The sequence below is a fragment of the Bemisia tabaci genome, chromosome 1 (assembly GCF_918797505.1).
Source record: "Bemisia tabaci chromosome 1, PGI_BMITA_v3".
Taxonomy (NCBI): domain Eukaryota; kingdom Metazoa; phylum Arthropoda; class Insecta; order Hemiptera; family Aleyrodidae; genus Bemisia; species Bemisia tabaci.
In genome coordinates this window covers 56,348,377-56,374,002 of record NC_092793.1, presented here as the reverse complement: position 1 = coordinate 56,374,002, position 25,626 = coordinate 56,348,377, and the positions used below count along the sequence as shown (strand labels likewise).

At 38.9% G+C, this 25,626-nt stretch overlaps 1 protein-coding gene across 3 annotated transcripts in view; it reads right to left on the bottom strand.

The window, feature by feature from the left end:
- Positions 1-6,091: 6,091 nt before the first annotated feature.
- LOC109043162 (sodium/hydrogen exchanger 9B2) overlaps positions 6,092-25,626 on the bottom strand; it is a 30,596-nt gene continuing 11,061 nt past the window's right edge. For 2 of the 3 annotated variants that reach the window (XM_072303922.1, XM_072303918.1), the window contains exons 2-11: positions 22,695-22,873; positions 16,640-16,754; positions 15,217-15,516; positions 14,830-15,012; positions 14,096-14,271; positions 11,105-11,211; positions 9,800-9,964; positions 9,246-9,389; positions 8,511-8,612; positions 6,092-7,766 (exon numbers count right to left, since the gene is read on the bottom strand). In XM_072303922.1, coding sequence (XP_072160023.1) covers positions 7,557-7,766; positions 8,511-8,612; positions 9,246-9,389; positions 9,800-9,964; positions 11,105-11,211; positions 14,096-14,271; positions 14,830-15,012; positions 15,217-15,516; positions 16,640-16,754; positions 22,695-22,794 — 1,602 coding nt within the window. In that variant the 5' untranslated portion in view covers positions 22,795-22,873 and the 3' untranslated portion in view covers positions 6,092-7,556. Of the gene's footprint in view, positions 7,767-8,510; positions 8,613-9,245; positions 9,390-9,799; positions 9,965-11,104; positions 11,212-14,095; positions 14,272-14,829; positions 15,013-15,216; positions 15,517-16,639; positions 16,755-19,383; positions 19,946-22,694; positions 22,874-25,626 lie in introns of those variants that run through there. The other variant, XM_019060269.2, reaches the window with a different exon arrangement.

Below are 25,626 nucleotides of genomic sequence, written 5' to 3'. Positions count from 1 at the left end.
AGAAAAAAAAACCAAGTACAAACTACCAACTCAAACTTCAAAGATATATAATTTAGTCACGTAAAAAGATACTTCTAAGATCGCGATGTCGTTAGTTTGCGTGATGAATGAATTTAGAAATTAAAGAATTCGGCATGGAACTTATAGAAGGATGCATGATGTCAAGAGAAATCTCAGGAAGGTGAACTATGTTTATTGTTTATGTATCTATACTGAACCATGTTTATGTTATGTTTATGTATGCAAGCGTCCTCTTAAAAACTGACACAGCAATGGACCACTAGACAAGGTACGAATTTCAGCATTCTGATACATGTTTCTTAACCGAAATTTCACGTAGAACACGATGCACACAACAGAAATTACCAAAATCTACTCCTTACTAAGATATTTAATGAAACTTGATGCGTGAATGCAAACTACCCGCTCATGAAAACTCAATGCTCTACGTCATTCACATCGCGCGCTAAACGTTATCATGACAGTCTCTGCGATATAAAAATCTGGCAACCTCAATCTTGACGCTTTGGCTCAGTTATAGCAAATTGCTAATAGTTTGAACAACACATGATGGAAAATGAACATTGCTCGATTGAGAAGCTTGCTGAAACCGTTAAGTGCTCGATTTGACTCACGTAGAGCTTTGAGTTTCTTGTGAGCGGTCAGTTCAAATTCCTCGTAACCAATGTGTAATAAAAACAATAATATCTTCATTAAGAGTTGGTTTCAGTAATTTTCGTTGTGCGAATCGTGTTCTACGTGAAATTCTGGTTAAGAAACATGTATCAGATTGCTTAAATTCGTACCTTGTCTAGTGGTCCATTCTTAGAATATAATGGAAATAGTGTTGTCGATATTTAATAGTACAGGCACCCTTGAAAAATGAGACTCAAACCAATTTTCCAGGTAAATTTTTCGATTTACCTGGAAAATTAATCTTAATCGGCCTAAGTTGGTAATTCAAGTACTCTATAGATCAACTCTGAATTGAACCACGTGAGGCAGATATGAACCAAGTCACATCCGCCCTTTCAAATTTCATCGGATGATTGATATTTTTCCGGGAGAGCGGTTCTTGTCCGTTACACGTGATCTGTTTTTAGTTTACTATTTCTAACTATTTTTGCTGAATTAAAGCAAATTCATCGTGCTTCAGTTCCCTCAGAAGTTGCCAAGGAAAGGAAAAACTTACAGCCCTGTTCAGTCAAAGTTTAAGGAGCCAGACGAATGCGTATTTTTTGAAGAGGTAACTAGTCGCGATCCCCGGCATGTTTGTTGCCTATGCGGCGAAATGGAAGGCGCGAGCGCCTCTCCGGTGAACGACGGTGTATCGATGGTGCAAGTCCACAACCACGTATCTCGGAGGCCCGATTTTTCAGAGAGTGAAGAAGCTATCTGTTTTCTTCATCTTGAAGGGCAAGGAGAAATGATTCTTGAAGACAGGAAGGACATGAGATGCTTTTTAAGACTCCATCAGCATGTCGTGTGATTCTCCCGTCTGTCAAGAGAAATGACCGAAAAACCAAGATACGTTCTCTTGGGACTACGGGCCAACATTAAATTCCGAGCTACATGGTTTGAGAATAAATGTATTACACATATTTTCTGCCGATTTTGACCTCGGGTCAAATTGACCCGATTATCTCTTCTCGGGAAGTTTAAGGTACCAGTACACGCGAGTTTTAGATATAGATTTATAAATAATCCCCCGAAAAAATCAGACATCAGATTGAAAAAAAAAGAAAACAATGAAGTGTCAACACAGGCGAAGATGGGAGAGACAAATTCGGGCCTCTTTTTTCAACTCCTCTCTCGAATCTGAGCGACACCTCATAGGCAGCACAAAGTGGAGAGCGGAGTATTGAGAGTTTATGGCTCACGCCATCGCGCCTTCAATTTTACAGATGCAACACGGACATCCATCAAGCACGAATAGTTGCATGTCTGCGCCGTCATCAACGCCCGGCTTTGGAGGCGAACCTCAAATTGAGGACACCGCACCAAGAACAGCCTATAGGCGTATCGGTCGTTATTGCGCCCATCTGCTTTTCGGATTCTACGTACCCTGGACTATGGTGTGGTAGCGATAGAATATAGATAGGTAACGGCTCGAGGTCGAAAAACCTTTTTTTTTCCGAGTTAAGTCAGGCCTCTGGATCGATGGGTGCAAGAACGACCTATAAACGGGCCTATATAAGGTGCTAGTTACCCCTTCCTTTCAGGGGCGTGGCGTGACTATATCAGGTAGGCGTTCGGTAAGAGTGTTAACTTTAGGGGGGGGGGGGTCAGAAAGGTTCACTCCCCTTCCTTAAAGGGGGGTTCGGGGGGCCTCCCCCGGAAACTTTTTAAAAATGAAGCCGCAAGAACACGATTTTAACCCTTTCCGGTGAAAATTGTGCCGGTAAATTGTCATTGAAATTTTGTTCTTTTTACCGATCGTTTTCCTGTAATTTATTTTGTTAAATGATAACGTATTTTCGCAACACGCACCTGCAGAGAGAGGTTGGAGAGGGAGACTGGGAAACTGGGAGATGCGGCCCGCAGGCGCAGGGGAGAAGCGGTGAGCGAATCGCGGCATAGAGGAAATTCGGCGGTTCGCAAACCCCTGCGGACCACTGCTATAGGAAACAGCTGGACTGATGAGCGGCTCTCCTCTCTCGTTCTTTTCCCCTCCCTTTTCTCTCTGGTGTGTTCCCTCCGCGAGCGCGGTCCGCATGCGCCGCGCGCCGGTGCCTCTCCTGTCTCGTGTACCCTTTGCCCCTTCATCATCACCAGGTTCTCTCCCTCACCGTACGCAGATCATCCAGGTTCGGTAGCCGGTACGGACCACGCGTCACAGGATTTTCTCTCTCCGCCGCGCCACATGCCGCTGTCGGAAGCCAAGCGTCCGATACTTATTTGCGATCTACTATTCTGTATTCTGTATTGCTTCCCACATTCTTAGCCATAATTTATTAATTGTTTCAAAATATTTTAGGGTGTTCGGCGAACACTGCGAACCTATGGACGCCACGCCACTGAACTTCCTTTACTCACTGTGGATATTCTTTCATTTTGCGTTAATCATGCTTGATTAAAATGATTTATACTTCATATTGCCACCAAAATGACCGGTGGGCGTAATAATGACCTATAAACCGCTTTTTTAAATTAAATATATGAGAGTATAAACCCAAAATGTATCGCAAAATCTACCCGGCATCCTTTAATAGAAGGGTTAGGTCACCCAAAAACACCAAAACAGGGTACCTCCATAGAAAAGTCTGCGCAGTACATCAAAAATAAAACTTTAAATGCGTTTTTCTCAAAACGCGGTTACATAGGCTGTTCTTGGTGCGGTGTCCTCAATTGAAATAGCCTCCATACACGCTGGGCTCGTCGATTTCCTTTGACATTTTTGCAGTGGTGAATGCATAGCTGAAGTGCGCTCCAGCTAGAATTGTATTTAGCAAATGGGTAATTTTTATACGAGGATTCATAATAAACAAGTGGTACGGAACGAAACAAAAGAACATGAACTATACAGGGTGTCCGGAAGTTAACGTATTTAACTTTCAGGATCGCTTTTTCGGCTCAAAATAAGACTTTTTTTTCCTATACACATATGCCCGAAAACGCTTCATACGTGAGCTATGCGCTTACAAAGTTGCCATTATTTTTCGTTCAAATTAATATAGCTCCTCGTCATTTTTTCATAGGTGGCTGAAACTTTGCATAGGGGGGTATTTTTTAGCGCTCTATTCATTTTTTGTGTTTTCAAGGACGTACGTCTTCGAAAAATGACGTCACAAGCTTTCCCGAATTTGAAAATTGCGATAACTTTTTTGGTAGATGATATTTCGAAAAACGGATTACGGCACGTGAAAGAGCGTAAAAAATCAAGGGGTCCAAGTACTGCACAAAATTTTCCAGAAACGCGTTATTTCGACGCAAAAGAACTTTGAAAAATTTTAAGATTTTCGAAGCTCCTTGCTGTGTAGGCAATTTTTACTGCAAGGATTGAAAAATTGCCTACAGAGCAAGGGGCTTCGAAAACCTCGAAGCTATTGAGACGGCTCTTGACCTTTCCCTCACACTTTTTCCAGGCTTGGGACTGGCCCGAGCATCATCTTACTAAAATCGCGGTTAGGCGGCGATATTTTTGGTATCAAATATCCACCGAAAAATCATACTTGGAGGCTTATCGAAAACATGGTTTCAAATGGAGCTTCGAAAATCTTAAAATTTTTCAAAGTTCTTTTGCGTCGAAATAACGCGTTTCTGGAAAATTTTGTGCAGTACTTGGACCCCTTGATTTTTTACGCTCTTTCACGTGCCGTAATCCGTTTTTCGAAATTTCATCTACCAAAAAAGTTATCGCAATTTTCAAATTCGGGAAAGCTTGTGACGTCATTTTTCGAAGACGTACGTCCTTGAAAACACAAAAAATGAATAGAGCGCTAAAAAATACCCCCCATGCAAAGTTTCAGCCACCTATGAAAAAATGACGAGGAGCTATATTAATTTGAACGAAAAATAATGGCAACTTTGTAAGCGCATAGCTCACGTATGAAGCGTTTTCGGGCATATGTGTATAGGAAAAAAAAGTCTTATTTTGAGCCGAAATAGCGATCCTTAAAGTTAAATAAGTTAACTTCCGGACACCCTGTATAATGGACCGTAGGTTGATTTAAATTTCTGACCGAACTGTTTTCTAACGCTTCCGTCAAATAAAACACAAATTAATTGAGTTGCATTACCTCGTAAAATCAGTCATTCTATTGATTTTGTGCTCCAATTTCTTGCGAAACTACAAACCTGATATCGAAACTTGGCTGTTTTGAAAACGCCTTCAAATGCGGCGTGATACCTCACGCATTCCGGAGAGTTCAAATAGTTGTATCATTGCGCCGTAAGAATGTGACGGAAGATTACAATTGAAATAGCCTCCATACACGCTGGGCTTATCAATTTCCTTTGACATTTTTGCAGTGGTGAATGCATAGCTGAATTGCGCTCCAGCTAGAATTGTATTCAGGAAATGGGTGGCTTTTATACGAGGATTAAAAATAAACAAGTGGTACGGAATATAACAAAAGAATATGAACTATGCAAAACGATAATCCGGGTATCGGAACTTGGCTGTTTTGAAAATGCCTTCAAATGCTGCGTGATACCTCACGCATTCCGGAGAGTTCAAATAGTTGTATAATTGCGCCGTAAGAATGTGACGGAAGATTACAATTATTGATGAAGCGTACAAATAGGTTCATAATATCGCTCATCGGTTTTTCGGTTCGATCAAAGTTTATGCAGAGATATGCATAAATGTTTCTATAATCAAAAAAATTTCTGTTCCGAAGTACAGTGGTTTCAAAAAAAAAACAAATAGTATTGCAAAATTTCTCTAAAGTCAGATTTCGACGCATTTTGGACTCATTATCAGTAGACTCTTGGCTTGTTGGTCGCCTTTACTTCGGAATTGTCTTAGATAAAATGTCTTGATCTGTATATGTGTCTGGCAGCCAACGTTGCAAAATTTCTTAATTCGACGTATTTTCAAAACTGCAGCTTAGTATGCCCACCCCTGCTTCCATCCATTATAGAAGCTCAAAACTACCCCACCGATTTACTTCAAAAATTATAAATTATGAAAGTATCCGGCGAGTGACTGTACAGTCCATGACATTTTTCAGCTGAAATAGTGATAGGATATAGTGGCGTTAACAAACGTAACAATGAACGTTAAAGTAATTAAAAAAAGGATAAACTAGAAATTGAGGAGAATATTACCAAGTATTAACAATAATAAAATTGTAAATAGAAACGACGATTTTTATTGGCAGCGTTATAAAGCGTGCGTAGAATATTAGTCTTTTTTTCTTTTTTCTTTTTTTTGTAAAATGTTAGGAATTATTTTCTTACTAAGGTCAATGCCATTACAATTCATGTCAGTGGAGGCAAAGAGTGTATACTTATTGTACGACAGCACATGGAAAATTTGTACCTCCCACTGAAACTTATGAGAAGGTTTTAGAGCGAAAAATTTCAGAAACCACAAATCAATACTATGAAAGTCATAATACTTTTTTCGAGGGTCTTTGGACATGAATTGAAACAAAGAATAAATACGTATTTATAATACAAATACTACAAGTGTATAATGTGCAAAATAATTTATACTCGTACAATGACTTTCCAACTTTGATTTTTCCGTATCCTTCGGTATGTGCCCATCAGAGCTTGACCTGATCAGGAAGGAAATGCTGTTTTATGTATAGCAGGTATTTAAGTATATAGGGCATCACACTATCGTAAAAGATCTGCTTGGGATATCAAAGTTATTGATTTCCAATTCAAACCAAATGAACAACTTTAGCGCCTCCAAAAAAAGTGATTAAACAGCAAAATCTCCACGAACGCCCTTCGACCATTCTGATCAACTTTCAAAACCGGAGCCCGCAAAAAGCTAGAAGACCTAGGCACATTTCCTTATGATGTAATGGAACTGGCACTCGAAGACATTCTCCGGATGCAAAAGAAAATCAAAACAAATTTTACAAATTAATAGGAACTAATTCTTCTTCATGATCATAAAATAGAATAAAAATGAGCACGTGCATAATACAGGTCCAAACCCGCCTGTGGCAGATTTTTTTTTAGAGACTTTGTACATGCGAACATTAGGTAATGCCCCGTCTTTTTCGAAGTTCCGATCTCCCCCCCCCCCCCCCCAATGCAGCTTTGGGGATGGAAGAGCGAGTGCCTAATTAGCAGAATTTTTGTTAATTTATATAAACCGGAGTGAGAAAAATCGTTGGAGTACGCAGTTGTAGCGAGGTAAGACTCCTCAGAAATATTTCATGCTCTAAAAGTTTTTTCGAGTAGAACTTTCGTTGTGACAACCGCGACCCTGGAAAATTACTCCGGTTTTTTTAACCGATTATTCTGGCATTGAGAAAGTCCTGAGCGGGAGTAGAGGTTTTTCGCAAACAATTTTTGTTTCCTTCAATTTTCGATTCCTTATTTCATCAAAATCGAAATCTAGCTTTATTAGAAATAGGTCTAGGCAAAGAGGAAAATTCAGTCGATAGTTTGTCAGTCTATCAAAGTACCGGGAGCTATTATTCGAGTTTAGACAAATCCGTATACTACAAGATACCTACATCGCTTGCAAGTTCTAGTCCTTCACGGTGAAAGCGTGTGTGGAAACCAGAATAGCAATTGGTGTATGATTTGTTCAGGTATTTTGAGTGATAACTTCGCAAACCTTTCTCCGTTTTGGAACTTTAACAGCCCTCCATGTTTCCTCAAAAATTTTGGGGGCTCAACATTTAGGAAACTTTGAGGCATTACCAACCGATTGAATGTGCCAAGTCTCTAGAACAACGGTCCCGGCTGGCTTTGGACCCGTTTTAGACGTGATCCTTTTATAACATCACAGATTATTAAAACACGAAAATTCTGACTTTTATTATCGTTTAAGGCCGGTCTACAAGTTAAATTACCTATGATGAAAAATAAATGCTATTTACGAACACATAGTGATGCAGGAAGATTAAAACGCTCCCACTTTTCTATGGATCTCGCTCAGAGACAGTGTGAGTTTCGGTTTTAGTGAGTAATTTTGGACCGCCAATATTGATGCCAACAGAGCCAATGGGGGCAGTAACAAGGATTGAAATCACTGCTATTGTAAGAATTTGTGAGCTGTACACATAGAGGGGTGAATCGTTTTCATATTGTGCTTGGCGGACCATATCCATTGCAACCGGAGCCAAAGCCGCCTGAAAGAAGAATGAAATTAGAAATTCTGATATCATGTATATTACTAAAATAAGAGTAGAACAGATACTCTCTTAGAGTGAAAAAATATTGCAACCAGCCTACTATTCAAAAAAGATGGACGGTTTTCAAGAACTAACTGTGAGACACTTCAAAGTTTTACTTTTTGAGTTTTAGGATACTCTAGGACAAACATCCCGCAAGGGAGTCCTACTCCTTATAATGAGTACACACACTATAAGACAGAGACAGTGTTGTCACAGGTTATAATAAAGATCATTAATTAAATATAATAACACTTCTCCTTGATCCTTTACCCCCAACTAATAACGGCTCAAAAAATATATTCATAAAAATTTCAGACAGCGTTAAATAAAATACTTCCTAGTTTAAAAAATTCTTTAAACGCCAAATTTTTAGGAAGGCATGAAACCGCGGGCTAACAGGGGGTATTAAATGAAATGAGGGAGTGTCAACTCCCTAATGACCTGTGGAAAGACCGAGTTTTGTGGCGATTAGGCGTCGCACTGCGCCAAAGAGCGCTATAAAAGCGTCTCATGTATGTCCCAATGTATGTATGAAACCCAAAACTTGTCTAGGATGAATATGGTTAAAGAAAATGAGACTGAGAAAAGTGATAAAACAGAAATAATTTAGTAAATATGACCTTAAAGAAATTTCGGTTGTAAAATTCGACTTTAGTCTGCGTCAAGGAACCACACATTAATTGAGCAGAATATCCTTACCTGAACAGTTGCTTTTGGCAACCAAGCCATGTTGACGAATAGAGTTTCTTTCGAGTTTAGATTGGCACCGTAGATGGCAATACTACAACAAACGACCCTTATCTGGAAAGGAAAAATATGCCACATTTTAAATGCAACTTTCCTCCTGTGTCATAGCAATTTCCTTTTTGACATGAAAAACGGAAGGAGCCTTGAGCTATTTTCGGCATTTATAGTTCACGCGTGAAGTCCTCTCATAGCAATTTTTTTAGATTGCCCCCACGACCCTCGCAAATTTGGCCCCATCACACCGCCCCCCGCGGCCTTTTCTTTCCGGTTTTGATCTACAAACGCCCACAGAATTTCTCATTTAGCCGGCCCGCCCCCCTCCATAGTAGAGTGTCATTACACGGAGCGTATATCATTATGGTTACCGGAGGGATCCATTTCTGATTGGCTCAGCCACCTCAGGCCTCATGAATAGCTCTTAGGAACCAAAAAATGGTGGATGTTGCATGTAGATGATTCATACTGACATAAAATGAGGTTTTACCTCTTTACATCACTGTGAACGTCATTCAAACACATAGCCAGGCGTATTTATACTTAGTTTTGAGATACATTTTGTGCATAATAAACAAATATATGTTCAACATAGACGTTTACAAGGTTCGTTGGACTAGCTCATTTGATTGCTTGTCCCTTCATAAAAAAAAAAAAAAATTAAAAAAAATAATAAAAATAAATATTACTTACAACGAGTCCAGAAAAAAGTACTAGTAGACCTGTGCCGACCAGGGACAGATTGATAACTTGGAAGTTGATTTCAGTTCCAATCAATGCAAAAAGCAGAGGCTCTACGATTTTCCAAAGTTTAGAGATGATAGTTGAGACTGGAGTCTGAAAAAATATGTTAGGAAAGGTTTACGTATTATTTAAGTATAGTGGTTAGAATATTGAAATCATTAATGTCCTCAAGATTCATTGTTGCGAGCCATACACAAAAAATATATATCCATTCTAAGTGTTCGATCCATGTTTCACCTTTTTGGCAGTGATTATGACCTCCGCAACATAGATCGCTAATATTCCGTCACAGGAAACGCGTATTTTGTTTTATTGTGACAGTAAGCGCAGACCTTCGCTTCGGCGTTTAATGTATTGACACCAACCCCTAAAATGCAAGGTAGAGATGAAGTTTCAGCACACATCGACGAGAACAAAAGTAAGAGCATGATTCATGCTAAAGAAATGAAATAAAATAAAATGAAATTAAATAAAATACTTAGAATTCAGTGAGAAAAGATTACCGTTTCATCGTCCCACCCTCGATGCTTCCAAGACAAATTTGCAACAAATGCGGATGAAATGCATGATAGAGGGCCTGCTCCTGGGAAACCAATCATTTGACTTCCAAGCACCATAAACAGTCCACCACCTCCAACGAATATGAATCTTTTAAGTACGACATATTTCTGGAAAAACAATAGGTGAGGAATTTTTAGGGTCAAATCAAGGGTAAACAAAAGAATACAATTTTATTTATGGCTGCCCCACAAAGGATTCAGTATTTTGAAGACTGTGAAGGAATGATCCTGGTTTCTCAAAAATTTTAATGTCTTAAGAGATTTTATCTTTTAAAAAAAGTTGAAAATGCATTAAGAACTCAAAGGGAAAATGAATTTTTGTGGGCAATTCTAAAGCTGACTAACAACAATAACAAGTTAGAGGATCACTAATAAGTGATAATGTCTCTTTTATGTCTTTAAGAGATAGAATGCATATAAGTACCTACAATAGCACATGTATAATCGCACTTTCTAACGCCAAGAGCGTTTGGAAATAACTTTGATAATATTTAATACTAACTTATAGTAATATATTTGCATACAACATGTTCACACGCAATTTAATTTTCAGTTCTTTTTTCCTCTTCCCTGTAAATATGTCAAAAACTTTCACAGAGCACTGACACTCGTATAGCCCAAAAATCTACATAAACCAGCAAATCGACGGTGCAAGTCGGTAATCACATAACTCGTTTGCGGTGTCTGAAAATCTCCGCAACTATGTTATTTTTTTAAAGGCTAACAAATAGACATGATTCCTTGAAGTTTTTGCAGAATTTTCCTTGCACAAAGAAGAAAAATCACGGAAGTTTTAAAGAATTACCGTTGAGTATAGTTTTCCGTTTAAAAAATAAAGTATGACAGGAAGTCTGCGACGTCGCAAACCGAGTTATGTGATTGCCGACTTTCACCGTCGAAATGTCGTATCAAACCAACCCTACACAAAGTCGTGTCGTTACCTACAAAGTTAATAAATTAATTTTTTTGATGTCCAACCTGTATCTCGTTGGCTGTATTGATTATTCTCTTGCGCAGAGGCTCATGGCAGATTGTAAGACAACCAATTAAATGCTGAGGAAATTGGTCCCATCTAAATTTTGGTTGCAAATTTTTGAAAAACATTTTAACTGAATTCACCCAGAGATCGAACGATGAATTTCCCGCTAACTTCCGACGCATGGGAGAGTGAAAATAATATAATTTTTAAAAAATGAGCAAAAGCAATTAATAATGATTCCGATTTAGGAAAAATTTGAACGCACTCACATCATCAGGGTGCGGGACCACATATGCCATTGCTCCCCACAATATTCCAACAAACAAACCGAGACCCACTTCAGTGGGACCTTTCAAAATACTCATAGTTATGTCTCCTGAAACAATTACGTTGAGAGTAGTTTTAAACAGATAAACGGAAAAGTTAAATACATATTGCTCTAGACGTAAGCTCGTCTTGTAATTAAAATCAGAAATGTAGTTAAATATTTCAGTGAGGAGTCGTACTAGATCAGAACAACCCCGGTTAGGAACCAAGTAGGTAGATGTAAAGTTCGTGTACAAGTGTATTTTATAATTTTAAACTCTAAGTAACTTGAAGGATCCTCCTCTTTACCTCTGATAAGTTATTTAAAAGAAAGACTCCCCTGGTAAAAATTGGCAGTAGAATGTGTGTTCCAAAATACTATAGACCTAAAGCCGGCCGTAAGATTTCCAATAGCTTCTGTAGCCGGCTGTGCAATTTCTTTTAGCCTTTTATAGCCGATGGCGACTAAGCAACAGCCAGACGATAAAGTTTACGCTAAACGTTACGAATTACGGACACCAGGACTCAGTTAGTTTTTGGACTACCGATCTCTTTTTGTGCCGTAGTATCTTGATTTATTTTGCGAGGAAAGCTCCGTACTTTTGAAGGATGCTTGTCATTCTTAATAGCGCCTTCAATCTGGTGTGAAACAGTTGCTTCAGACGCCGTGGCACGCTGCGGCGAGGCGAGGCGGACGGGCAGCCAGCGCTGAACGCGCATTGGCGCCTACAAATCTAACAGGGATACTTCACGCATTGCGCAATGCGTGAATTATTCCTGTTAGGTTTGTAGGCGCCAGTGAGCCGCCGCCGCTCCGCTTTGTGTTAGGCTCTAATATTTAATCTCGCGGAGACAGCGTTTTTCAACTCATGACTTCGAAATGTTTGCACACTCTGTATGGATTATTCTCTTTCTAATTGATGAAAAAAATATGTAGAAAAGGAAAATATAATATGCGTTTTGTAAATATTAAGGTAGTTCCGTATCAAACTTCATGATTTCCAAAGCACACGAATTTCTATACAATTTCTTATAGCCTCCTATAGCCAATGGCGATAAAGTGTAAAGCCCGGCGATAGGAACTAGCCCGACTGTATACTTTTTTATAGCTTCGTATAACCCGGCTTTATGATTTGCTCCGCTTTCTACAGCCAGCTATATGATGTTCAATAGCCATCTTTAGTCGGCTATAAGAACTCCTATGGTATTTTGAAACACAGCTCCTATCGCCAATTTTTACCAGGGTCGTCACGTCCGAAGTCGGGTTCCATGTCAACTTTTTGAAACGATTTCATCAGAATCGGAAAGTACGGCAAATTGTTATCCAAGTTAACACCAATAATCCAAAATCGGTCCATCCGTGTCTAAAATACTGAACTCTAAAGAAGGGGGTTAGAGCCCCCCTTCAAAAAACTTCAATGTCACTTAATTGACGCAGATGCTCGGGAAAAGGGTGTTTTTATGAGTAATTAACCCCAAGGTCCAAGGAATCCAAATTTGAGGGTCCTGTTTCTCAGGCACAGGGGGGTTCCACACTGGTTAGATTGACGAGTTTAGAGTCCTCCCTGCACCCGCGTCATCCTGTATCGCAACAGCATTGTAAACATGTTTAAATCTTTCCGTTTTGAGATTTGTTTCAACATTTTTTTTTAAATCTATTGAATTAAACATGCAATGTTTACTAACGTTGCGTTGCAGGTTATCAAGATACACCTTTATAAACCTTTTCCCATTTTCCATCAAAACTTGGAGGTTCTTGAAGGTCTTGTAAAAATGTATATTTTTCAGAAAAATTATTTCCGATTGATTGAGATAGCCTCGTGGACTAAAGGAGGACTGCATGCTTGCTTACTCCCTCGTATTGCCATGCTTATCTTTTTCAATAGCCAATATTTAAATTATTTTTATTTTTTTATTTATTTATTCTTTTGCTTTTTGCACATTTGGCTTCACAAAAACGTCATTCTAAATAAAGGTACTGATAGGTATAAACATATTTACATACAAATCGTCTAAAATTCATTCATTTACATTCAAAAATTCATTGATTGAGTACGGGCATTTTGCAATCAAATGCCTTGCGGCCAGCTTACCGAATGTTGGACTATATATGCTTTCCTGTATAATATTTGGCAATTTATCAAAGAATTTCCATGCCTTTGTTAGATATGTGTCGTTCTTTGATAAACTGCTAAATTGGTGATATCTTGTGCCATACCCATGTGTCTCTGCCTTATCTCCCTTCAGCCTTTTAGCCAGTAATTTTAAGTGACTCATAATTATTTTGGCCGGTAATGTTAATATCTCATTTTTTATGAAGTGTTCTCGGCATGATGTATCTTGCTTCAGTTTCAGAATGGTTCTGATTGATTTTTTTTGGAGAATAAAGATTTTTTCTATCTGTTTATTACTCGCGCATGACCAAGTATTGATACAGTAATTTATATGAGACTCGACTAGTGCGTGATGCAATTGATGTTGAAAATAGCGTGGTATAATATTTGCCTTAGGAAATCCAAAAAGTCCACATGAAGGAAACAGCAGCGCTGTAAGCGGGTTTGGCCCAACACATTCAGTTTCAAATAACCAACGAATTTCGGGTGTTTATGTTACGCTAATTTTGCCCCTTCTTCTCTCTCGCGGCAGCTGAAGCTCAAACGACTAACCACCCTTACTGCGTGGCGTTTGTGAGCTCACCTAATTCCTGACGTTGTCGATCAATTTTTCCACAACCACTTTTTCCAGTTTTTAACTATATCACTAATAAAATAATTTTTGGAAACTTTTTACTCAAGTTAAGATGTGTACCTAAATGATTGCCTGTTCACAAAGTACCGTTTTTCTGCCCGAAAAGTCCTAAAATTGAGTTATGTTATTATTTCCTTGTAATATCGTAATAAATATTTTAGATTTTTTTAGGGGGGAGGAGTATTACAAAATATAAAACAACAAACCTTGTGTGAAAAGAGCTCCTAAACAAACACCAAACGCTGAAATACTGAATATGTCGTCTATACTGGATGCAGCAATAATAAGTGTAGAAATTCCTTTGTTGGTGCCATATCCTTTTGAATCGAGATTGAGTAAAGTTGGTACGACAACAGCAGGACTTACTGCACTTTGGGTGCAACTACCGAAAATTATACAAACGAGAAAATTTAAAGGAACAAGCATAGAAGAGGAAAGCTTAAAGACACCATTGAAAATATCAAACGATTGATCGTAATGTTTTAAATTATTTTACATACTCGTAACAAAAAACTGAATTGAAGATTTATTTTAAAGCACAGACATTAATCCTCATCTTAAAACATTTTTGAAATTGATTTTTTTTATTTAACTTTTACAGATGAACATAACTACAATGTATTAAATGTTTTTACATTAATTATCTGGTAAAGTGGAGACACTGCTAACAATGATGGAAAATATACTTTCAGTAGAAATAGCAGTGACTTAAAACTAGAGGATACAATGAAATCACGGTAATGCAAAATATGATCATAAGATTTACGAAGAGGTAGGTATATGAGATTAAATATTTAATTCCTTATACAAATTAGATGCAAAGACTTTGCGAACCACAAAATGTATTTTTAATTATAATTCCAAGATAATGAATAAAAGGGTGTGTTTTTCAACGTTGACTTTAGTAAGTCAATTAAAAATGAGTAGAGTGTTGTCTTACCCGAGAAGAATTCCCCATAACCAAGGAAACCCAAGCAAGAAATGAGCAGCAGCTGCAACTGCTGCAGCTTCTCCAATACAAGGGACTAGTGCCAATCTTAGAACGACAAATTTCAATTTCATCAATGCAACTGGATCCAGTCCCAATCCAGCTTTGATGAGGATCACCGTCAATGCAATTTCTCTAAATGAAAAGGTAAAGTGAAAAAATCTTAATGTAATGACGCTGATCTCATGAAAGTAAAATACATACACAAAATATCCAGGGGGAAATATGGTTGTAGAGCAATGGTTGTAGAGCAATAGGTTGTTTTTTGTTTTAATGAGAAAATCTTTAGACTTGGAAAATCTAAAAAAAAAAAAATTAGAATTATAAACTGTGACATACCTTGAAGAAATAATGATTTCTTTGTAAACACCAGAAACATCAAAAAATCCTATGTTACGCAACAAAATCCCCATGAGAAGCATTCCTAGCAGGGCTGGCAAACGCAAAAAGCTTATTAGGTATCCAGCATAACTTGCCAGTAGGTAAAGAAAAATCAGACTGAAGAGTTGACCTCCAGGGGCCACTTCATTGTGGAATAATGTGTAGAGGATTCCCCATCCAAGAAGTCCACAGATGATTGATGAAAAAATCTGGACAAGCCTGCTGTCAGCCTTCACTATTTGCTTCCAACACCGAATCCTGCACCGAATTATAAAGAAAATTAACAAAGACAATCAAGATTGTTACATACCTCTGGGAAAAACAAGACTACATAATAATTTGCCGTGTTTGTTTCAAGATTTTCACGGAATGTTTTTCAGGGAAGTTTTCAAGAAATGACGTCGAAAATTTTTCGGTTGTAGTTTCATCGTCGATATGAGGATCATTATAGGCACCATTTTAAATACGTCGGAAATTGACATTGGATACGTTTTTTTAAGATAAGCATATTCGCGCCTACCTTGAAGATTGTCAAAACCATATACTTTTCTCTTTTGTAGTATGCAATCAAATCCTTGCAAGGATTCATTTCTAAAGTAATAATGCTGAACTTTATTTAAGATTCACAAAAATTGTCTTTGTTAGGTATGATGCTGCATTAATGACTTCCATAAAACTTCTTTGGCCACAATGGAAACCATGTCTACGGTGAAACTCCCAAACCACCATCTCGGTTTGCGACGTTGCAGACTTCCTGTCATACTTCATTTTTTAAACAGAGAACTGCCAAACGTCGACTCCTAAAAATTTCCTCGAATTTTTCTCTTGTTGTAATCAAATTTTGGAAAAACTTCAAGGAATGATGTCCATTTGAGGGATTCGGAGGACAAAGCGCTTTACGGCATAATCGCAGTTTTTGCTATTTCTAGAAATACGCGTTTGAAGTTTCGAAATTACATGGAGCCTTATGGCGGAAAGAAAGTTTAAACAGACTTTTAAGTGCTTAAAAAGTAGAATCTGGGAGCGAATTTTCAACAGAATATGCATCGAGACCAGTTTTACTTGAAATCATTGATACCTCAATTTTTCCAAAAACTGCACTTGTGCGCCTTGTCCTCCAAGCCCCTCATTTATTCTTCCTTCAAAAAATAAAATAGGGGCGGAGATTTTTAGGCACCGCAAGCGAGATACGTGGTTCGGAAGAATCAATGTCGATATGAAGTTTTCCAAGGGGAAGGCGCTGTTGAAGGAACGACTATGGTTACAGCCTCAAAGATCCATGAGCATCTGGAAGATGCACTTGACATTATCTTTATTCGCATTTGCGCCCCACTGGTCACTGGCACCCAATCAATAAAAGAGAAATTGTAAGGAACCTGACCGGCTTCCTTCAGACGAGTGCCCGCCAAGTGACTCGGGCGAGGATCGTCCGCAATTGTGCGCTCCGTCGTTTCGCGCGTTCCCAACTGATTTGCCATCTTCCAGTCCATCGACACCTGAAACCAAGCAATCACATCCACATTAATACATCATATAACTTTAAAGTCGAGAGTATAAAATCATATACAGCAGTGGCGTAGACATGGCGGCGGAGGGGGGAGGGTTACAGGGAGTCTAGACCCCCCCCCCCTTCGCCTCGCACTGGACAAAAAAACACGTTGGATCTAGAGTCCAGACTCTTAAAAACATCGAAAAGAAAAAATACTCTTGATTCAATCAGATTTAAGCTTAAATCAAGAACCAAACCTATTAATTTGAGCGGATTTCCTTTTGATTTAAGCTTAAATCTGATTGAATCAAGAGTCCTTTTTCTTGTCAATGTTTTCACGAGTCTGGACTCTGGATCCGATGTGTTTTTTTTCCAGTGCGTTAAATGTACTCTTTTTTGTACTTTTGGAGGGTAGACATAAAATATTATCAGGGACGTTCACAAAATAATGTAAATTTACCGTCACGTTTTTGAATGGACCCCCCTTCCCCTTGAAAACTTCCTAGCTACGCTACTGATATACAGAGTCGCACATATTGTTGCAAAGCTCTGCGACTACGAATTCATTTTTATGGCCCTCGACAGAAAAAAAATTATAACAGAGGAGCAATATTTATCATTCCGATTTTCGAAATACGCCGTGCTTTCCTCTTGTTTTCATAGTCGCGACGACTGTAATTGATTCCTTTTGCTCCGGTTTCACAGCTGTCTCCCAAAGTCCTATAATTTATGAGTGAGCTAATGAAAACAGTACTTCAAGGTCGAGAGCGTCCCCCCCCCCCTTTTTGAAGCACCTGGAACAAAGCTCCTTCAATAACATGCTCTCAGCTTAGGAGAGTAAAAAATGAGGCACGTCTCCCTAAATGGACCTCATTCTTGAGATTAGGAACTACAGTTTCCGGCTCATACATAAAAACACCTATCTGCATAGGATAACTAATGACGTACATGTTGTTTCTAGAATGAGCCACAAACTGTAACTCCTAATTGCAAAATGTGGTCCAAATTAACTAAGTGTCCAACCTCCTTATTATGTGGCTTATTCGCGTCCTCCAAGCGCCGCTTCATGGGCTATGTTTAACAAAATCAGAGATAGCTGGCTCATCTGGAGAATATGACTCGTAAACCTAGCAGATCTTTAGAAGAAGTTAAGACAAATGGTAAAAGTTAACATCTTTCAAAATTTAACATCTACATGCTTTACATGTAATTTTCGACAGCCTAGGTGACATTTTATACATTTAAAGGAACCGGGTTTATCAAAAGGTCATTTCGTATCGATAGCCGCAAAAATCTTAGGAACCGGCCTGTCAATCTCTAAAAATAATTATAACAACAAATGAGAATTTGGTGATCGTCGTTTCCTCCGCGAAAGAACGTTACTGCATTCCAATGTTACCAAATTTCCCCTCGCAAATTGCATTTTCACTGTGAGAATTTTGGGCATTTTGAACTGAGCGTTTGACTGATTTTTCTTCAGATCTTATGCAAAAATCTGAAAAATCAGGGAAAAAATTTCACAAGTACATTCTTGTAAAGAATTTGATTTTTACAGTTAGTTTGGCAACCTTAGAATAGAGTTACGTTCTTTTGTCCGGGAAATTACGAGACACAACTAGTCACACTAAGTTCGTACCGAGAAAAGGGGGTTTGATGTTTCATTTCTCCATAGGACTTAGTGACATAAAGACAAAGTTTAACGACTTTTCTCAGGTTCAAAATATTTTTCCTCAACTATAAATTGCTCAGTCTCTATTGTTTTGTTTAGCACAGCGAAAAAACTGGTTTGGGGGTAAAAATTGCTGATTTTTAATTTTCGATGATAAACTCTGTTTCACACTCTCAGGAACAGTGGCTCACAGTCCCGAGACATAATTGGAATCATCAATTATGCCGTGAGCATTTAAAATGAATTGCCTCTAAGACTGGCAACATTGCATACAGACTTTATCTACGTTTTTCTCGAAGTTTCCCTTTTTCATCTTGAAATTTTGAAGCGCTGCCAAAGGTTACCTTACATGTCGCAGATGTGTCTTCAGTCTTAGGTTCAGTTTTCATTGTGACTATTTTTATACGACTTTTTGGCATAAGTTTTGAGTGTGTAAGAATTTTTGTTAGTTTTAATTACGGTATTTTTTTTATTTTTATTATTATTAATTTCACTGCCTGAGCTCGCAGCTACAATTATTACAAGTTTTTGGAATAGTTTTGGTTTTCTGGTGCCAAATTATGCCATACTGACCCCTTCTAATCTGTAGTATGTTTATTTCATCCTCCAATCCCACTTAATGATCCCACCCGTCAGAATGGGTCACAAATAAATTAGGCGTATTTCTGTCAAACGGAGCTATGTGCATTATGGCGTGAGCCCTGTTATGCATTTATTCTTATGGGTCTTAGGGCTCATGTCTTCGTGCATATAGTTTCGTTTGACAGAAATACGTCAAATTTTAATAGGTTTATGAATAAAACACACGCTTCGGTCCACGAATGTGCATTGTATACCTACATATTTTGCCAATGCCTATATGTATTCGGCTTTCAGAATTTATAAACCATTTTTGGATCTTCGAATGCACGGAGGCAAAGATGGCATTTCAATGAGGTATTTAAGTTCAGTCATTAAATAAACTCACTAGCTGATGGTTGATCTGTCGTCGCTGCCATGGTGCCTCAATGATTTTTGAAGAAGAATACACTCGCGGACATACATTACATCGAGAAAGGAAAACACTTTACGAGGTGGAATAACAACAGGTGAGAGAACATGCTGAGTTCTGTACTAATTGCGACAATTTTTCTTCAGATAATTAGTTCAAACCAGAACGAATAACCTCGAACCACTTCGAGCTCAAAACACTCAGTCACCTCGTCGTGCAAACGATTTACAAGTTGAACGATGGATAAGCAATTGGATTATGACATGCTGATCTCCATTCACACGCGACGAGGGATTCTGATAAGATATCACTACGCCACGCTCAAATTTTAGTGAAAAGCTACTAGTTACGTTTCCCGGCGAAAATTTTGCAATCGTCGAGAGATGTTAAATTTAGGAGGATGTGCATTACTCAATTCGATGAGCGGAATACTGGAGGCGGGTCATCGATTGAAAGCAAAAATAATTGTGCTCAGACAGTTGAGCCATGCGAGATAACAGATAGATAGCCCGGCAATTCAGTAATTGGTAAATTACGATTGCTTCTCGATGAGTGAGAATCGCCGACTGTGGAGTAGCTCAAACCGGTTGCGGTTGGCTGCCGATGAAAACTCACTTGACATGTGAGCTATTTATCTTATGAGTGCGTACCAGTCGAATGCGGAGCATTGTCGAAAAATGTACGAGAGGCTAGTCAGTTTTGCATACCGATCGAGATCTCGTACCCATTTTTCGGTTAACAGTTCAAATGAATACATAATAACTTTCAGTTCAAATGATTTCAAGAAACGTTGGACGAAAACCGCAAAAAGCGCTGATCTTGAATAACCCTTGATTTGAAAGTTGATGAATAGTATTCAGAAACAAATAGCACCAGCTTAAAAAATGTAGAAAGCCTCATTTTTTATTTTTCGATTTAATCAATTTTTTTTCAATCATTTCTCAAAATGTCTATCCTTTAATGCGTTAAATTAACATTTTCAAATGATTGATTTTACTCGTGAGAAATAGTGAAATCAAAAATTCTAAATAGCACACTGAAAAAAGTGGTATGCTGCTTTAGCACCTAGGATGTCAAAAAAGTGTCTAGTGATCCTAAAATGCTACCTTGATTGCCCACGCAGTTGAAATTGCATTCATCGGATGTAAAGTTAACGGCCAGGGCAGTGAAGGCAGCATCTTGGGATCACCAGACACATTTTTGACATCCTAGGTGCTAAAACAGCATATTATTTTTTTCAGTGCAAGTTAAAGCACTTACATGTGTTGAGGGAAGCATCTGAATAAATAATAAACGGATACTTACCTACTATTCCCAGCAGTCATCTCTAGAATTAACATGGTTTCCTCTACACTTTAAAATTAGCCAATTTAAGCTCTTTCATCGTCTTTTTATTCACCTGCTACTGAATTTTCACTCAAAATTACCAATTGCAATAGTTAAACCAACGTCGCCTCGGTTTAAAAATATTTTGGTCATTTGATAAGATGAAATACTACTTACCTACATTAATCCGTCAACTTATCAGCTCATATTACATGATCGTGTCCCAACAATGCAATCTTAAGCTCATCCTCGAGTTTTTTGAAACGTAAGGATTCCTATATGTTCGAACTCACGGGCTGTCCATGAATTACGTAAACCTCTAAAAAGTTCGGGTGAGCCCTCATGATTTTGTCAGGGGAAGGTAAAAAAAATCAAAGAGTGTCAAATTTATCGATACGTAAGGATGATATAATAACGTCATTGTTTTTCTTTGCATATCCAATTCTTTAAGTAGATATATGGTGCTAGGTCATTTTTCCTAATTTTTTTTTTCCTACATCAGGTTTTCCTAATACTTTTTTCCTACACGTTTTTTGTCCCATTACAGTAAGTCCTACGAGTGAGATGTCCCACTGGCTTTTTTCCTAAGGGTGTTTGTCCTAATAATCCAATAATAATTGAAACGTAAACATGAGTAGAGTAGAGGGAAATGTTTCAGGAAGAGTAAAGTTTTCTCAGCGAGCCGAATATAAGCGCGTGAACAGGAGACATCACAAGCTTAGCCTTCTATACCCTCAATATGAGGAGGAGGATGAAGCTCCACTACTTACGGGCATGCGGCTACAACTTTAACTTGTGAGGTACCTATGTTCTTTTTTTACTTTCTCGCTCCCCTAGTTTTAAAATTGAATTTAGGTCAAATGCCCCTAGGAAAAAAGCCAGTAGGACGTCTCACTCGTAGGACTAACTGTGATGGGACAAAAAACGAGTAGGAAAAAAGTATTAAGAAAAATTGCAGTAGGAAAAAATGTTTTAGGAAAAATGACTTGCCACCAGATATATTTCACATAACATCTTTTGTCAACAATTTGTTGCCCAATTTCACATTATTCTGGATTTGGGTGTAAAATATTCGTCTCTTCCATTCGTTTGTGAATTCCATCTTTCGTCCTTGCCAATTCACGTAGGTCATACATATGAGGTATTATTTCGGTATTCCTTTTGTTGTTAAAAGGGTGAAACATTCTATTGCTTCAGGCAAGTATGTCCTGATGTAATCCGATGGAAATTGCATCATTTTATTCGCCGATCGGTTTTGTTCACTGAGCCTATATTGTTGATTTTGACGACGAATCTGATGAAAGAACGATTATTTTTACAGCATTAGTGTATGTGTAAATAACTCTGCCTAGGGTTGAGATGTTCACCTCCAGCTGGTCCCAAAGCCCAGGTAAAGGAGGAGGGTTGTGCGTAGGGCTAGCAATCCTATCAAGTAAAAAAAACCCCTTGCTACGAAAACAAGACGATGTCTCGGTACACATGGAATCAACGGAGAGATCGACCAAACGAGTATGGATCATCGGAAAAAAAGAAAAATGGTAAAGCCAAAGACATTTCAATGGCAACCTGGAACGTAAGAACAATGAAGCAAGCGGGGAAAAATGATGGAGATAGCAAGTGAAATGGGAAAATATAACATCGATGTGATAGCCTTGCAGGAAATCAGATGGCAAGGTGAAGGCAAGTTTGACAAGCCCGAATTCAGCATAATATATAGCGGAGTAATCGAACTGGGCTTTGGTAGCTAGACGGAGTTGCGCAAGACCTGAAGAAAATGCAAATAAAAGGATGAAGTGAAAAAATCAAAGATAGAGGGATGTGGAGGAGAATCGTTGTGGAGGCCAAAGCCCACCCAGGGCTGTAGCTCCGTTAGTAAGTAAGCAAGTAAGTAAGTGTACGTGTAAATGAGATAGAAATTAGAGCATCAAATTTGGATAAAGAATTAAATGGATGGAGCTTACTAAGTTCATGAAGCTTGGAGGTCCCATAGTCCAGAGAATAAGGGTGCGGCCAGGGGAGCAGCCGCACCCTGGGGTTTGCAGAGAAGTACTTCCTTAACATTGTAGTCTTGGCGGCAAACCACAGTAACGTAGAAGTTGAAGTCCTGGTTCTTACACATTCGGTTACACATCAAACTAAACTGAAACAGAATAACAGACCTAAAATCAGAAAAGCAAGGACTCACATTAAATTTCTCGTATAATATTCAAGCGATCATTTTTTCCCCCTTTTCCCTCTGCATAACGCCGCGTTGTAAACTGAGATATCCGCACTGAAAAACAACTTACGGGAAATATAAACATACCGTCCGTTTCGGGCCCAAAGACCGAAAGTTTCAGGTGCTGGAGCCGTGGATTCTATTGTTCCAGGTGCTACGCCCGGAGCGTGTCTCTTCAGCCCATAAATGCGGCTTTCACGGCTGGAAGTTTTTATCACTGCAAAATTTCGTGAAACGTATACCCAGGTAGCACAGTTCATCGAAAACCTTTATTAAGATTTTGCAGTTTTATCAGGGCCGGATTAAGGGGGTGGCCACATGGACCGCGGCCCATGGCGGCAAATCTAGGGAGCGGCAAATTTTGCAATTTTTAAAGTGTAGGTAGAAAAAAAATCGGATTTATAAAAACAAAATTACAAACGACAAAAGGCGATAAAATCTCTCATTTCCTGAGAGTACAGTAATTTCTGATTTTGTCGTCTCTTAGGGTTACAAGAGACAGCACCCTCAATAAGTCGAGAGACGAGAGAAACCCAACACGCAATTTGGCCTAGAACGGTGCGACTTAGAGAGAAATGATGACGAGGACTTGAGATGAACAGGAGAAGCCCTCGGCGCGGCGATCGGCATGTAACACACATTAGCGCCTACAAGACTGCACGAATACTTCACGCATTGCATCAAAGACAGTGCGGTCATTGCGGACAGCGTGAAACGGATAGCGCCTACAATAATGCATGAATACTTCACGCATTACGCAAAACACGGTGCGGTCTGCGCGGCGCGGCGGCGGAAGTTAAAATCATTGAACCACATTTTTGTTTGTTCTTTCGTGATTTTTTCGTTCATTTCCTATGAATGGAAGGCCTTGTCCACTCAGAGATAGGTTTACGGAACTTAACTTTCGCGCAAAGTTTCTTTTGCTAGTAATGTTGACAGGGCTTTCCCAAAAAATGTGTTCAACACGAGTAAATGCGTCTTATGCACCCCTCCTCCGCTGGCACTTTTATTTGATGGTTTTTATTGAGTTTCAAAACGAATGAGAAGGGGGCGGCAAAATATAGGCGGTCCATAGGCGGCAAGTAGGTGAATCCGGCCCTGAATTTTATGCAATAAAAGTGCAATTTTTATAACATAAAATGGCAATACTTTTACATCATTTGGTTGATAAAGTCCGATGTTAAACTATCAACAAAATGAGTTCCGTGTTTCAGGAGGGTAGGCAATTTGCAGTGCAAAAGAAATAGCATCTTGGTTCATATTTATGAAATTAAGTTTCAATCAGAATTCTCCTTCATTTTGTGAATAGACTACAACATTCCGATCCAATAAAAATAATCTCACTATTTAATTGCAATTTAATGACCATAATTTTGTCTCTACATGTCATGATTATTGTTAGTGATTCAAGCGGTTTCTCCGAGGAGAACAGCCGCAAGTAGAAACTAAAAGGACAAGGCCGCTGGGACTTTCCTTTAATGAGGCTCTTACGGCTCGTTCTCACTACAACAAGGCAACTTCAGGCATGAAAACTGTCGGCGCTTTGAGCGCCTGAGAAAACTGTAAACTTCTCTTATTTCACAACGACATTTATAGAGTTTAAGTGCTGGGAACTTATCAACGGCAAATAAACGCAACTCGAGGGATGAAAAGAAATGGAATAGATTAATATTAAATGCCCTGCACCCACTCGCAACTTTTAACTAGGTCGTAAGATTGGTGTAACGACGCACTCGGGGATTGAGTGTTCCTGTGCTGAATGAATGAGATTTTCATTAACAGACTCACGCAAGTCCTCCAGGTTATTTACCTGCTTCAACGGCGGAGGGGTGCCGAACTTTCTCGCTCCATGCGGTTCATTGTCTTCCATGTCTACGCGGTGGGTTGGTTTCCTTCGTTTTGTCAAACATGCTTGTGTACATGACACGGGGGATTAATTATGCTAAATTCGCTCCTTAAGCTACGCCTGTAGTGTGCCTACCGTCTAAAGACGTTTATCATCAATGATTCATCGACGGTGTAAGTCGGCAATCACATAACTCAGTTTGCGACGTCGCAGACTTCCTGTCATGCTTTATTTTTTAAACGGAAGACTACTCGACGGCAATTCTTTAAAACTGCCGTGATTTTTCTTCTCTGTGCGAAAAAAATTCTGCAAAAACTTCAAGAAATGGTGTCAATTTGTTCTCCTTTGAAAAAATAATATAGAGGCGGATATTTTCGGACACCGCAAACGAGATATGTGATTGTGGACTTACGCCGTCTTCATGCTTTAAGGCGGAGTTGTCTCATATTAATTACAAATCATTATTAGGATTGTTCAAACGATTCCTTGACGGTAAGCTGTCGGCTCAATTTTTTCCAATGATATCGATAACTTTTTTTTGAGGCTGTCGCCGTTTTGGAACCTGAGGCCTCCTTCAGATCTGTCTGTGCTCCAAATCTGTGTGTAATTGCCCCGGGTATCTTTTGTCCTTTGGGTTGCGCAGCTATTGGGCTTCAGCAGGACCGATCAAAGGTCCGCGGACTTAGGGTCAGGAATATTATCGCGGAATGGCTAGAATATTGATGTAAATATTCAGAAGTTTAAGAATCGTACTTAGCATCTCATTAAATCTCGAAAGAGATAAAAACACCAAGCAGTGGCCCAAATTGTATGTAATCTCGAGTTGAGT